The sequence below is a fragment of the Netta rufina genome (genome assembly GCF_964035555.1).
Source record: "Netta rufina genome assembly, chromosome: 13".
NCBI lineage: Eukaryota > Metazoa > Chordata > Aves > Anseriformes > Anatidae > Netta > Netta rufina.
This window is the reverse complement of record NC_140136.1, coordinates 18,616,750-18,630,301: the sequence shown is the minus strand read 5'-3', so window position 1 is coordinate 18,630,301 and position 13,552 is coordinate 18,616,750. Positions and strand designations below refer to the sequence as shown.

Sequence of the window (13,552 nt, the reverse complement as noted above, 5' to 3'; positions counted from 1 at the left end):
CCTCTCCAGGGAGGCATCCTTGTGTACAGTAACACTACCTGCTATTTTACTGAAACACTATCTGAGGTTTATGAGACACTCATCTAGTGTTCGACACTAAAGAAAATTCCAGGAGTCACAAAAATAGGTGAGACCTTCCTATTTTGGTGCAACTGCCTCAAGACTACAATGAAGCAGCTGGGATCAGATCATGATACAGCAGTTGAAACCCAGAGTGAAAAATGATGTATCGAATTCAGACTTGAAAAGGAGGTTTAGGAAGTTTATGTTTAGTAACTAAAAGTGATTAATTGAGGATCCTATCTACATTGAAACCAAGGTTTTGAAAATGCTTAAGTATTTCTATAACCCAGTAATGATACACAGCTTGTTCTACTACCTGGGGATGAAACTACACTTGTTTGTGAGTTTATATGCAAGCATTACTAGTGCTTAGCTAACTAAATCATATGAGGAGCTGAGAAATTGTACATGTTGAAGTTTTCTTCATCTCTTCCGGTTACTTTCTTCCATTATATCTCTAGAAGAAAGCAGCAGTCTTAAATTTAGGAATTTGTTTTTGCCACCTTTGTTTTTGTGCCATGGAATTCCTTTTTAGATGAAATCCTGACATATATAGTAAGTAGTTCATTGTCTGTGTGTACTTGCAGGAATCCATTTTCTTACAAATCCAGTATTTAAATGCAAGGTTTTGTTTAATTTTTGGAACTGCAGATGTCTGAGGAACATTGTCTCAGTCTTTGCTGAATAGCTGCTGTACTAAGTAGCTAAGTAGCTGTGAATTTTACTTTCAAGCATTATCTATTGGTTTTTGTTCTTTTTTTCCCTTCTTTGACCTAACCAAAAAAGTCCTCTTTCTGGAAAATGAAATTTTATTGATTCGTTTTAGATAAATGTGTCATTTAACTTTTAATATGATTTATGGTCATTCCTCTGCTATAGGTAGGGATAGGTATATGCCATCATTAATGGAATCTTGATTACTTGTGTCTTTATAGATTCTTCACAGTAATGTAAAGGTGATAAAATAATACATTTTTTTCCATCAAAGAAAAAGCTAGTGTTTGTAATATATTTGAAACATGACTTTATGCTTTTATAGCAATTCAGTTTGTGTCAGAATTTAGGTTAATATTAAAAAAGAAAAAAAAGGATTTTAAAAAAGGATGTCTGGAGTTTGTTACAAATTATAAAGTGGGGTCTCCCAATTAAATTATATAAGCTCAAAGAAAGAGATTTTGATTCTTTTAATAGGGCAGGTGGCCTCAAAAATTAACTTACTGATTTGTTTACAAGAAGTCTGTCTGCTTCAGCTGCATACGTAGAACCAGGTGAAATATAAGAGCAAGCAGAAATGGGAAATTGTGTTTGTTAGGTAGTAAAATCCTGCTATAGAACAAAAGTAGTTTCTTTTAAGGTCAGTTTTGTTTTAAAATATGAATTGCCGTATCAAATTACTTGGGTTTTAAAGATCTGTAGTACTGGAATTGCAATCTTGAGTTACAGGAATAGCATGCAGGGTTATGTTTCCTAGACTTGTTAGTATTTGTGTATTTAAATTTATTACATACAGAAATAGTAGTTCAACAAAAATACAGAGACATGCTGGAACAACAGGGGGGCCATCTGACTAAGGCAGTGTTTACAATAAAGGAATGGAATTTGTGCATTGAGCAATGAGATGTACAGTGGAAAGATTAATGGCTGTTGGATAATAAATATTAGATTTGAGTGCTGAATGAAAGCTGAGTTGGTACTGTTACAGTAATAACGATGTAGAATATTTTCCCTGATACTGCATGGACGCATTAGTGAGAACTGCACTGTAAATAAATTAACTGTAAAAAGGTTTTCCTTATGTGCCAGGATTAATAAAAGGGTAGTTTGTATCTCATGAAATGAGACATTCGCTTTTCATCCATTCTGAGAATTACTTCTGTAGCACAGAACACCTCTTAATGTTACATTAAATAGATTAGATCATTGATCTGTGTTTTCCCATAATTGTTTAAAGTCCTGGATCTTCAGTTAATGTGCATGAATTAATATGCAAAGAAAGACAGTTTCTTCATTGAATGGGGGAAAAAAATCAAAGAAAGGAAGCGACTGTAAATAATTTTCCAAAATACGCTACAGAAGTCTTGGAGCTCAGTATACATTCCTGCATAATAAAGACATGCTTAAAATTTATCTTAGGTTTGTATATTTGGGGTGGGAAGAGGTATCTCCACTGTATGGATGTGTACAATGCTTTTCTTAATGGAGGCACTGCTGTAAAGCTCTGCCACAGAACCTTAGAAACATCTGGATTGTTCAAGTATTTTTCATTTCTCTGATAAATGTTTCACTGAAATATTGCTTTGGGCTCTCAAGAAAATGGTAATGAGTCCTTTGCATCTGGATCAAATTCTGTGGGGAAATGACTCCCTGCTTGCCTTCTCCTTCTGTATACAGTCACTGCAGTATATGTACAGTGTAGGCCTACTACAAATGATGTTTAAGTTCTTCAGCTTATTCATGCAAATAAACAGCTGCACAGTCTGATTTGAAACAATTCTGAGGCTTTGATATTTGTATGGTCTGCATTACAGTTCGTTTTTGTACAGAAAACACATTTGTATAGAAAAACAATTTTACCACTAAAGAAACAATCGTATGGATAAGCAATACAATCATACTTTAAATGGAGGAAGGAAAGAGCATGGTTTTGAATCCACACATACTGTTCTAATTGCTTGGTCTCTTCTTAATGACACTTGAGTGTATTGTATTCACATATAAAAAGTGTCAGGCTAATTGGGTTTTATAGCCTGTCTCGGAGAGTGCATCACACCTATACATATTTCTGAAGACAAATAATTTAATCTTTGGGGAATGTTTTGGTGCTACTGTTTATTGTTCAAGACACGTTGAAATATCCAACAAAAGAGGAGAGCAGAGTCCTGTTAAAGGTTAGTATTGCAAGATAAAGTCAGTAGATGAAGTTAATTGTACAGAAATTGTTTGGAGCTTTTTCACTGAGCAAGGACTGTATATGCTGTGAACCAACTGGGTGTTGGAAAAATGAGGGACATGGATTTTGTGAAGTAAGCTTTGCATTGAGTAAAGCCATAATAGCCCTTAGAGACAAGCATTGAAGTAAAAAGTATAGTGTGAAAATATCTGCTGTGTAGGTAACCCTAAAGGTGGGCTGTGTTACACCGGGGCTGTGGTTCCCAGCGGGGTGGGGTGAGCCAGGTGTCCTTCCACAGGAGCTGTCCTCGGCAGGAGCTGCAAGCACTGGCGTCTGCAGCTGCTCTGTTTGGCATAGGGGGTTTGTGAGGTTGGGGTATGGAGCCAGGAGGGCAGAGCCACGCGGTGTGATGGCCTTGTTGAATACTACGGAATGAGATGTTAAGGAACATGTGGACTAGCTCTAAGTAATGCATGCAGCTGCGTGGCAAAGCAATGTGTGGAAGTCTGACCAAGATGCACCTACTTTATTTGACAGAGCTTAATTATTCGTCAGAGGCTAAGCATTTAAAATCCTTTCATAAGGAGACCACAGAGAGCACAGTAGCAAACCCCTCCCATCATAAAAGAGAACAGTAATTGTAGAACTTCAGTAAGATTTCCACATTCAGCTCCATTTTCTATATTACACTACATTAAACACGATCACTTCTGCACTGTTTACTCCTTACACTGTTTTTATGCACAAATCTGACGAAAAGTGCAAAGTCCTAAATGAACTTAATGCATTTTTGCTATTTGGCCTGGTTTAAAATGCATTTGAGCAGGTGAGTTGCACGTCTGTCAGTGGTCTAGACTTAATAGTATCCTTGCTGAACTCTTAGAACAAGTTTATTCTTAATAAATTTGATGCCATATTACCTTTAATTTGACAAGATTTTTGTGAAAGATGCTTTAAACGCGTTTTCATGAACTTTTCTAAATATTTCTTTGAGTGTTGTTTTCTTGTTATGATTTTTCTAATTCCTGTGTCAAGAAAGACTGCCAGGAATCCTAAAATAGATCTTCTTCTCTTAGATTGCAAAGAACACGTCACAGAAGACACAAAAGCAGAATCCATCAGTGACACGGCTGACCTGGCTCTGCCACCTGAAATGCCAATTTTAATTGATTTCCATGCCTTAAAAGATATCCTGGGGCCACCCATGTATGAAATGGAGGTAACATCCTCATTTTTTTCTGCTTCACTGTTGTTTCTGTGTATTTTGATTAGTTGACTATTTTATTGCTATTGGCTGAGTTTATGCAATGTTAACTTTTAAAAAATATGTATTCGAAACCGGATTGTGTTTGTGTTCCACCAAGCATTTTTTCACCTAAAGAATATATATGTGTGTGTGTGTGTATACATATGTATACTTTTTTTTTTTTTTTTTTAATTGAGAGCACATAAATAATGTAATGGCATGACTTTCTGTTGGTAAAGATGCCTGCAGCAGTGCTTAAGAATGTGGTAGTGTTTTTTTTCAGTTCATAACATCTTTGCTTTTGTTTGGAGGATGTTTTTGTGGTCTTGGGAAGGAAGCCAAAATAGAACCCAGGAATCCTGTCTCTGAGGCAGCTTTCTTAAGGACTGTCCCACATACCTCCTTAAAGCCAGTCAGCATTCTTGGGTATTAAAACCACTTCACTTTACACCAGAGTTCTCAAACATTCTTCAAATTAATGTAACACTTAGCCAGTAAAAATAAATGTTATCATCAGTCACCTCCAGCCTCCTGGTTTCTGCTTTGCTCCTCAGTAGGCATATTCCAGATTTTTTCCCCCATCTGTATTTTCCTATATTTTATGAAAATGCCATCAATTCAAGTAGTTACTTTGGGGTTCTTTTTTTCACCCTTTATGTTGCAATTATTCTCTGCTTTACTTTAGATCCAGGGAAACTGGCTAGGTGTAAGTAGGATATATAAAACTCTGACATGAATCCAGTTGCTGATGGAACTCTAAACCCTTTTTGTTTGTTTGTTTGTTTGTTTTCCAGGGAAATAACTTTGTATCTAATCTATTTCCAATGACAGTTCATTTGGCCTCTAGGGCTAAAATACTGCAGGATTACTTGTTGCTTTTAAGCTTGAAATGCAGATGCATATAAAGCTGTTATAATGAATTGAACATAATATTCAAGCCAGTATTCTGATTTCTACAAATGGTGTTTATTAGTTTTGTAAAGGTGCTAAAAAGTAAATTAAATGGTGTAAATTTGTGCAAAAGTTCTGGTCACTTCCAACTGTACTCCCCGTAAGAGTAGAATTAATTCAAGTAAGTATGAAAGATTGTAGGCCAAGAAGTGTATGTGACTTTCCTTAGATGTTCTGACTAGTTTTGAACTTGCTCTGGAGTTGATTATTCTTTTAAATTTGGTGGTGCAGCTGTGTTGACAAATAACTTTTTGCTATTTTGTTCCCTTTCTACAGGAACGTAGTGCAAGTAAAACTTTTAGAGTGTGCTTCTTAACTCCGAATATATAAATACAGAAGTGCTGGGTTGGTTTGGTTTTTCTTACATGAACAGTTGCCATGAACATGCATATAAGCATTTGATGCTGGCCTATATAACCTGAAATAAGGCTGACTGGAGCTTTTGACTTTTATATCAAAGGCTTTTTAAATGTTTCTATATTTAGTAGGCAAATTAAGTAGTGCATAAGTAGAAGTAGAGATGAATCCACACAGCATCAATTCCCTGAGCAGTTTAAGATTAATTTTCATGTGCTATTTGCTGCATGTAATAATGAGGAAATAATATTCAATACACATCCCTCTATAATTTTTCTCAGTTTAAGTTGCTCAGGTAGCCACATAAGTCCTGTTTTAGTGAATTTTCCCCACTAACCTATAATTCCTTTGATTTTTTTTTCAAGTGTCCCCAAGATTCTTCCAAATGAAGAGTATAACTCCCATCTCAAAAAACAACACTAGCCAATCTGAAATTCTTGTCATTTTCTGGTTTTGTAGTCTGCAGCACACCTCTTTTCTTTCTATACCTAGCCTTTAAAGCTTTGCCTTTGACCTGCACTTTGCCATTTATAATTAGTTGAAATGAAGATACAGTGGAGGCAACCCCTGTGTCAGTACTTGGATGAGACTAAGCAAACAGAACAGAAAATATGATGTGACTTAATTGATTTGTTGTCCTCCAGGGAATACCTTAAAATGAGCGATTCATCTTTTACCTTTTCAGTGCATTGCTTTGTTTTCTGCAAAGGTCTCCCAGCAGAAAGGCATGATAGATTACTCAGCTCATACTTGTAGAATTAATTCATTTATCACAAATAAATAATTTTACGTGTCACTCTCCAGAACAAATGTTGGAATAAATCACATGTTATGGCTTTGGAAGAATAATCTTGACAACGGTTGAAAGTGTAAAAGACTTGATGAAACATTTCAACACAGCATGCTTTGAGGGGAAGAGCTTTGTGGCATGTCCAGCATGTTTGCAGTATTTTTCTTTTGTCTTGGAATTCAGGTTGTTTATTTATTTATTTATTTAGTCTTCCTTCAACCACTAGTTCTGCTCAGGTAGCAAAGCACTACTGGCTTTGCATGGAGAATTCATCCATTTCAGAAATGAATCAAATTAATTTTCAATTCTGTATTTCAGTAGCAGACAAAATATTTTAAAACAGCCTATTGCTTTACTTTACAAAGGCATATTTGTCTTTGCTCTACGCACTGCCTGACACAGTAAAAACTTCCAATTTCTGTTCTACCTTGTAATAAATACCTAACTTGGTAGTTCAGAACGTACTGAATAGCTGTATGATTTGTCATCAGGGTTTCTTCCACTCCTTGTAGCGCAGGAAAACAAAAGGACTTCCTATATATTCTAAAACTGTCTTTCACATAAAGGAAAAAAATAAAAACTGGAACCTTCTTGGAAAATATCCTGCCTCTTTCCTTCTCTGAACGCAGGAGACTGGCGTTCAGACACTTGCATTGCTCACATCAGTGACTGGACACAGAGCTTAGATAAGTAGATCATAGTCTTGTATGGAGCAGAGATCTTGCTTAATTACTTTTAATTACTAATGAAGGCAGTCAGATTCTCCATCCTTTCACATCTAGCCTGCTAGCACACTCAAGTACTTTAATTGTTCAAAATTATTTATAAATGTTTGCCATGAACATTTGCAATGAGCGCATGAATCACTGTGTTGTGAGACAGGAGTGTGAGCAATGAAACCACTTTTAAAAAAGCCCAAGTGTTAGGGAACATTCAGGCTTAGAATTGATTTTTCATGTAAGTAACAAGAATCAGGACAAATATGACTTAATCCATCTGCTGGAAGTATATAAGCATTCAGTCAGGATTGACTAAATACTTGAAGTCCTTTGAAGTGAAAAGGAAGATTGTCATTGAACTGCTGGGGGTGGGGAAGGTTGCAAGAGCGATATATCCAGATGTTTGCCATTGCCTCAAGCTAAGCAGCCACATACAGGTCCTATTGCTGTAATTAATGTTTACATGTAGGCAGAATTACTGCTGCATAAAAAAGTAAATGAGATCAGACACTTGGGCTTAACCCTTGTGTTTTAATCAGTACAGCTGTTTTGAAGGCAACTATCAAACTGTTATTGCAATAGCTTTGTTAGGATTATTTCTGAAATTGTTTCCTGTGGTCCCTTCAGGTATCTGAACGCTTAAGCCAGCCAGGAGTGGCCATAGGCTTGGCTTGGACTCCGCTAGGGGGAGAAATCATGTTTGTAGAAGCCAGCCGCATGGACGGGGAAGGTCAGCTGACTTTGACTGGCCAACTCGGAGATGTCATGAAGGAGTCGGCACATCTTGCAATCAGCTGGCTGCGCAGCAACGCAAAGAGATACCAGCTGACTAATGGTAGGTAGGGAAAAAATGACAAATGTTCCACAGTCATATTGCCTTACAGACGTTGTGTGCATCCCTTGACCTCTTATTGCAGGAGGTGTGCACATTTAGGAAATACTAATATCACATGAAAATTAAATGTCTTAAAACATGTCTTTAATGTCCTAAAACACATCTCTAAGTAATTCAACATGCTGTCTTTAAGTAATTCAATAGATTGCAGCAGTGCTAAATAGCAGTGGAAGTTACTTGTACTTGTGGAAACGTAGCAAGTGTTAACAGAGGAAATGTTTTTCCAGCAATCAGTGCTGTATGGAAGTTGAAATCTGCTCTAGCATTCCTGGTTGGTTCTTCTGCTGATTTCTGCCCAGCTGAGGGTTTAGTGGCCTCGTGAGCAGGCTTGGTGTAGGCAGAACACGAGTTGTCACTGCAGCCTCCCACTCTGGTCAGTCCCTGCCTGCAACAGCCCGGGGTTGGCCTCTGTGCCCACATGCCTCTGGGAGTTGTGGCAGACACTGCTCCTTATGTGTTTTTCTACAGCCTTTCCAGCAGCAGTTTTGTGATGTGTGAGATACTCAAGGCTATAGTTTTCCTCTAAAATTAAAGTAAAGCTTCTGGTAAAAGTAGGTTTTTATAGTTTGGTTTAATATTTTGGGAATTATTTAGGCTTATATAGTACCTGTTGAAGTGCAGTGAAATAGGAATTTCATCCATATTAGTTTTAACTCTTTTTTATTACCATCTTTGTAGTTTGATCATTGTCTGAATAGTCAAATAAAAGCTAAATAATTGTCTGTCATCTATCATTATTTATAGAAGTTTAAAATAAATTAAAAAAATACACATTGAACATAGGAAATGCTGCCAGCATTAACAGCGTAAACTAGAGAGGTAAACATATACACAATTATATCCTATAGGTGAAGTAAGGTGAAAAGCTGTAAATAAGAGATCTACCTCATTACATTAATACTGCATTTTTTTTAAGATAGCTGCTTTTGTGTGATATGTTCTCTGAAAATTTACATTTATGGTTTGGGACATAAAACTAAAAAACTATGTAGAAATTCCTTGGTCTCTACATTAATCCCTGTTCTGAATTTCCCAAGCCATGCAAATGAATTATATCCCCTTGCCCCCTCCTGTACTTATGCAATATAGTGTTGGTTTTTCAGCACAGTTTAAAAAATAGTGGCAAGACTTTTAGATCTCTGGTGGCCTTTCAGAATAAAGACCAGGAACAAAATGGGTTTAGATTTTTCACATTCAAACCATTCTTTTTTTCTTTCAGCTTCTGGAAGTTTTGATCTCCTTGACAACACTGACATCCATCTGCACTTCCCAGCTGGAGCTGTCACAAAAGATGGACCATCTGCTGGTGTTACCATAGTAACCTGCCTTGCTTCTCTCTTCAGTGGGCGGCTGGTGTGTTCAGATGTAGCCATGACAGGAGAAATTACACTAAGAGGCCTTGTTCTTCCAGTATGTATCGTTCGAGAAAAGAGCTAAGTTGTATTAATTCTCCATATTGTAGGTGTAAAGTCTGTTTCTAGCCATTTACAAAAGCATGGTCTTGCTGGATCATTCCTTTAGCAGCAATCCAGTCTCTTTTGGTGTAATTGTAAGAGGCTGATGGAAGCCAGCCTAGGCTAGTGCTGTATATGCATGTGTCTGCTTTGCATTTAATGTTAAAAATGGCCTTGATGCTGTTTTCAGGAAGTGCACATTATCTAGTTAGAAGGGAAACGTAGAAATCCTAAAATTCAAGATAGTTCCAAGATAAATATATTGCAATTTCAACATATGCTACCTAAAACTACTAGTACAAAAGTATCTCTGGTTTGACTGAAAAGTTGTTTTTTTTTGAGCTCTCACGGTAATTTCATGTAGGTTACTCCCAAAATTCTCTGTGTATTTTTAGACTCCACGTATATGTTGTTACTTATATGTAGTTCAGCTGAATGATGTTCCCATAAAGCTTGTTAAAAGCATATGAGGGCAAAGGGAACTTTCAGCAAATACATTTTTAGTTTTAAGTATCAAATGGAGACTGGCATAATTGATTAAAACAGATATAGATGATCTATCATCTCATACCAAATAACGGACAAAGGAAGGATGAGGTTGGAAGACAGTATTCTGTTTCATGCAGTAGAGTAAACCAGAGCTAACATAATTAAAGTAACAGACTGGAAGGCCCTCAGAAGTAGTGTTCTGGTGGCCATTATACTGACAAGATTGCCTTTTGTTAAAGGCTCTGGTGAAAAATAAACAACTGCCTTAACTCTGATTTGGTAAAAGTTTGCTGAGCTTTCCGAATAAAGTGCTTTTATTGCACCGGTGACCAAACTTTGCCTATTGTTTAAGGTAGAGAAGTTACTCGTCTGTGCTAAATCATTTATAAAAAATGACTCTTACCTTCTTTCTGAATGTTGGCTAGGATCTATTATTAGTAATTTTAATTTATGCGAGCATGCCATTAACTGCATCTGCTGCCTGAAAGAAAGCAATGTGGTGAGTATTCAGTAGTAGTGTCCAGACTAGACTGTGATCACTGTGAAGATTTATGGCTCTCTGTTACTTTGATTTGCAGAAGCCTAAATAGTACTTTTTGCTATAATACAAGCCTTTCTTTTCCTCTAAAGCATCATAAAAGTACAGGTTTCTTCTGTAAAACGGTCTTAAAATAGGATTTGAAAAAAGTTTATGGGGAAGAAGCTACAGCTGTGACTAAAAGAAAAACTAATTTTAAAGCCATCTTTACATGTCATTACAAACTCAAAATAGGTAGCTTATTGAAGTGATACTTACTTTCCTAGAGCAAAGCCATCTTTGCACTTTTGGGGCACTTTTGTATTTTCTTTTGTTTAACTCAAGTAATTTGTTGTGTAGCATTGCATCTGTAAGATTTTTCCCCTTTTCCTCTTCTAGTGCTGCCTTTATTTTGAAAAACTTTTGTTCTTACATAGGCATAGGATTTCAGCATGCCACCTTTATTTAGAAAATAATTTCTGAAAATGGATGACTTTTCAACTTCTGATACTTGTACCTGCATTCCTAGATAATAAATTTTTAATCCAGAGAGATTTTTTCCTTCAGTTATGGAAACAGAGTGCTATAGCATAACGTATTTGGAACTAGATGATCTTCAAAAGTTCCTTCCAATCCAAACCATTAATATATTTCCCTTGTTAAGCACATAATGAGGTAAAACTACTGCTAAATTTTTAATTACTTCACTAAATGATTGGGGGAAGGAGAACATTAAAATTTAACTCCTGGTGTGACTTCTAAATTTGTTACAATAATTACTTTATGAGAGTAGCATATATATATGTAAAAAACCCTATGATATTTTTTTTTCCTCATTAGGTTGGGGGAATTAAAGACAAAGTCCTGGCAGCACACCGAGCTGGACTGAAGAGAATTATCATTCCTCAAAGAAATGAAAAAGATCTTGAAGAAATTGCAGTGAACGTACGGCAAGATTTGACTTTTATTATGGCAAGCTGTCTGGATGAAGTTCTTAATGCAGCTTTCGATGGAGGATTTTCAGTTAAGCCCAGAGTTGAGCGTTTGAATAGTAAACTTTAAGTAGCCAGGCTGAGATTAACTTCTATATCAAGTTTTAATAGAGATCAGTAACTATCAAGTATAAATATGAGGTACATGTGATTGTTTAAACGTGGGTGTAAGTGCAATCAAAATAAAAATATTACTTCAGCAGTTAACCCAAAACCGCATTTTATGGGCATATGCTACTACAAAGAACCTTGGGGAAAAAAACTTTTCTTCATAGTGGGTTTCAAGCATAAGCTGAAGTTCTTGAGAAATATTTGCTTACTTTATCTGGTATGTATTTATATAAATGTCAACAGCTGATTATATCTGTAAAGGGGGAAAAATCCCTAGACAGGGAATAGTATGCAATTTGTGTATTCAGAAGACACAAACTGCAGCAAATGCTGCCTAGCAAGAGGAGCTAATAGAGATGGGATGTCACCCTGATTTGGTGCAGTTTTCTTATTTAGGAAATAGCACTGAAGCAATATACTATGGAGCAGTGACATCACAGGAAAAACATTTTTTGAAATTTAAAAAAATACTTAAAGGATTTAACCAGATGCAATATAGTCTAAATTAAGTAAGTCCTTTCAGTACTCACAAGAGTTACAGCATGTAGCAATGTCAATGTAGATATCATTTTCAAAACTAAATACAGGAATGCATTAACTTTTGTCTAGGAAGGGAGACAATGCACTAAGGTTCACATATGCGAAGTGGTACTTACAGCACTGGAAGTAGGTGGAGTGTACTTGAAGACTTCATGAGAAAGACTGAGCATGGTAACACTTTGGAGGGATGAAGTACACGTCCTTAATTCTTACCCAATACAGAACTGGGAATATTGATTCTGGGATGCTTGTTTAGACTCTAAAATTAAATCAATTTAAGCAATGTCAAGAAAATTACTGGATAGTTAAATTGCATTAGGTACTGCACACTGTGAATAATGTAAGGTTTGAGAAAGTGTGTCAGTATCCTATCTGAGCTGATAGCTTTGTCTCTTATCTTCCCTTGAATGCTAGAGAAAATAGAAATTTAACCTTACGTAAGCTACAATTCTTGAGTTTCTCACTGTTTTACACTAGGGTCAAGCACAAGAGAAAATCCAGTATCATAGTCCGTTCTTGCTCATTGATCCTGAAACAAACTCAAGTGTGCTTGAAACCAATAAATCAAAATTAGCAGCTTGTTTTGCTTTATTTTCCATAGGTACAAACAAAGCTGATTTACCTATTTACCTGGAACTTAACAGTAATTGTATTAATAAATTTAGTGGGTATTTCTGCATCTGACTTATAAGATCTCAAAACTTTCACAGAAGACTTCATCTAATAAAACGTTTTAAAAAAACACCTTTGTTTTACTCTTTTAAGAATTAATTATACTCTTAAGTAATTCACTAGCTAAGTTCCAAGGTTAAGAGTCAACAAGGAGTCTTTATGTTTTCTGCCTTACAGAATACTTGAACACAAAAAGTACAAAAAAAAAAAAAAAAAGGGCAATCAGTAAAATAGCAGAAAGGAATGGTAACTAATATCCTGCTTGGCCTTCACTCAACACCAGTAGGGGAGAAAAAAAATGTTCTCTTTACCAAACTTAATTAATATTAAATAACAATCCTGCAGTACTTTATGCTAGTAAGAAAACAGATGTGCATGGAATTCCAGTGCAGTCTGTTTATACATATAGAAAAAATGCAGTTTTTGAAAGACAGTAAATATAGGGTGTTTTTTTTGAGAAAAAAAAAAAAAAAAAGGCTTCTACAGCAATTTCACTTCAGAAGAACAGGGAGTTGCTCCCCAAAAAAGTTGAGCAATGACTTTCTGCCACACCACTCCAATGTCTTGTCTACCTGGACTTTATCTAAAAGGTTAAAAATTTAATGTAACTCTAAAGATCTTTACCTGAATTTACTTAGAGATTTTCATGTTCCCACTTGTCACCACAAGAGGTGACTTGGTTATGTTACTTGGTTATTTTATCCTTTTTTTAATATAACCTAAGCATTACCCATTATAACAGCAGATAATTACATTTAAGTGTATTTTATTTTCATGAAACACTCTAGAGAATAACAATCTGTGCAGCAGCAAACCAGAATATTAATGATCTTTTAAAGTAATTTTGATATACTAGGGATTATTCT

General features: G+C 35.9%; 1 protein-coding gene across 1 annotated transcript in view; it reads left to right on the top strand.

The window, feature by feature from the left end:
- Positions 1 to 12,751, top strand: part of LONP2 (lon peptidase 2, peroxisomal) — a 40,918-nt gene extending 28,167 nt beyond the window's left edge. Inside the window, exons 12-15 of the mRNA XM_084294737.1 lie at positions 4,030 to 4,172; positions 7,644 to 7,851; positions 9,131 to 9,321; positions 11,212 to 12,751. Of these exons, the coding sequence (XP_084150863.1) occupies positions 4,030 to 4,172; positions 7,644 to 7,851; positions 9,131 to 9,321; positions 11,212 to 11,433 (764 nt within the window). The 3' untranslated portion in view covers positions 11,434 to 12,751. The remainder of the gene's footprint in view (positions 1 to 4,029; positions 4,173 to 7,643; positions 7,852 to 9,130; positions 9,322 to 11,211) is intronic.
- The last annotated feature ends 801 nt before the right edge of the window (positions 12,752 to 13,552 follow it).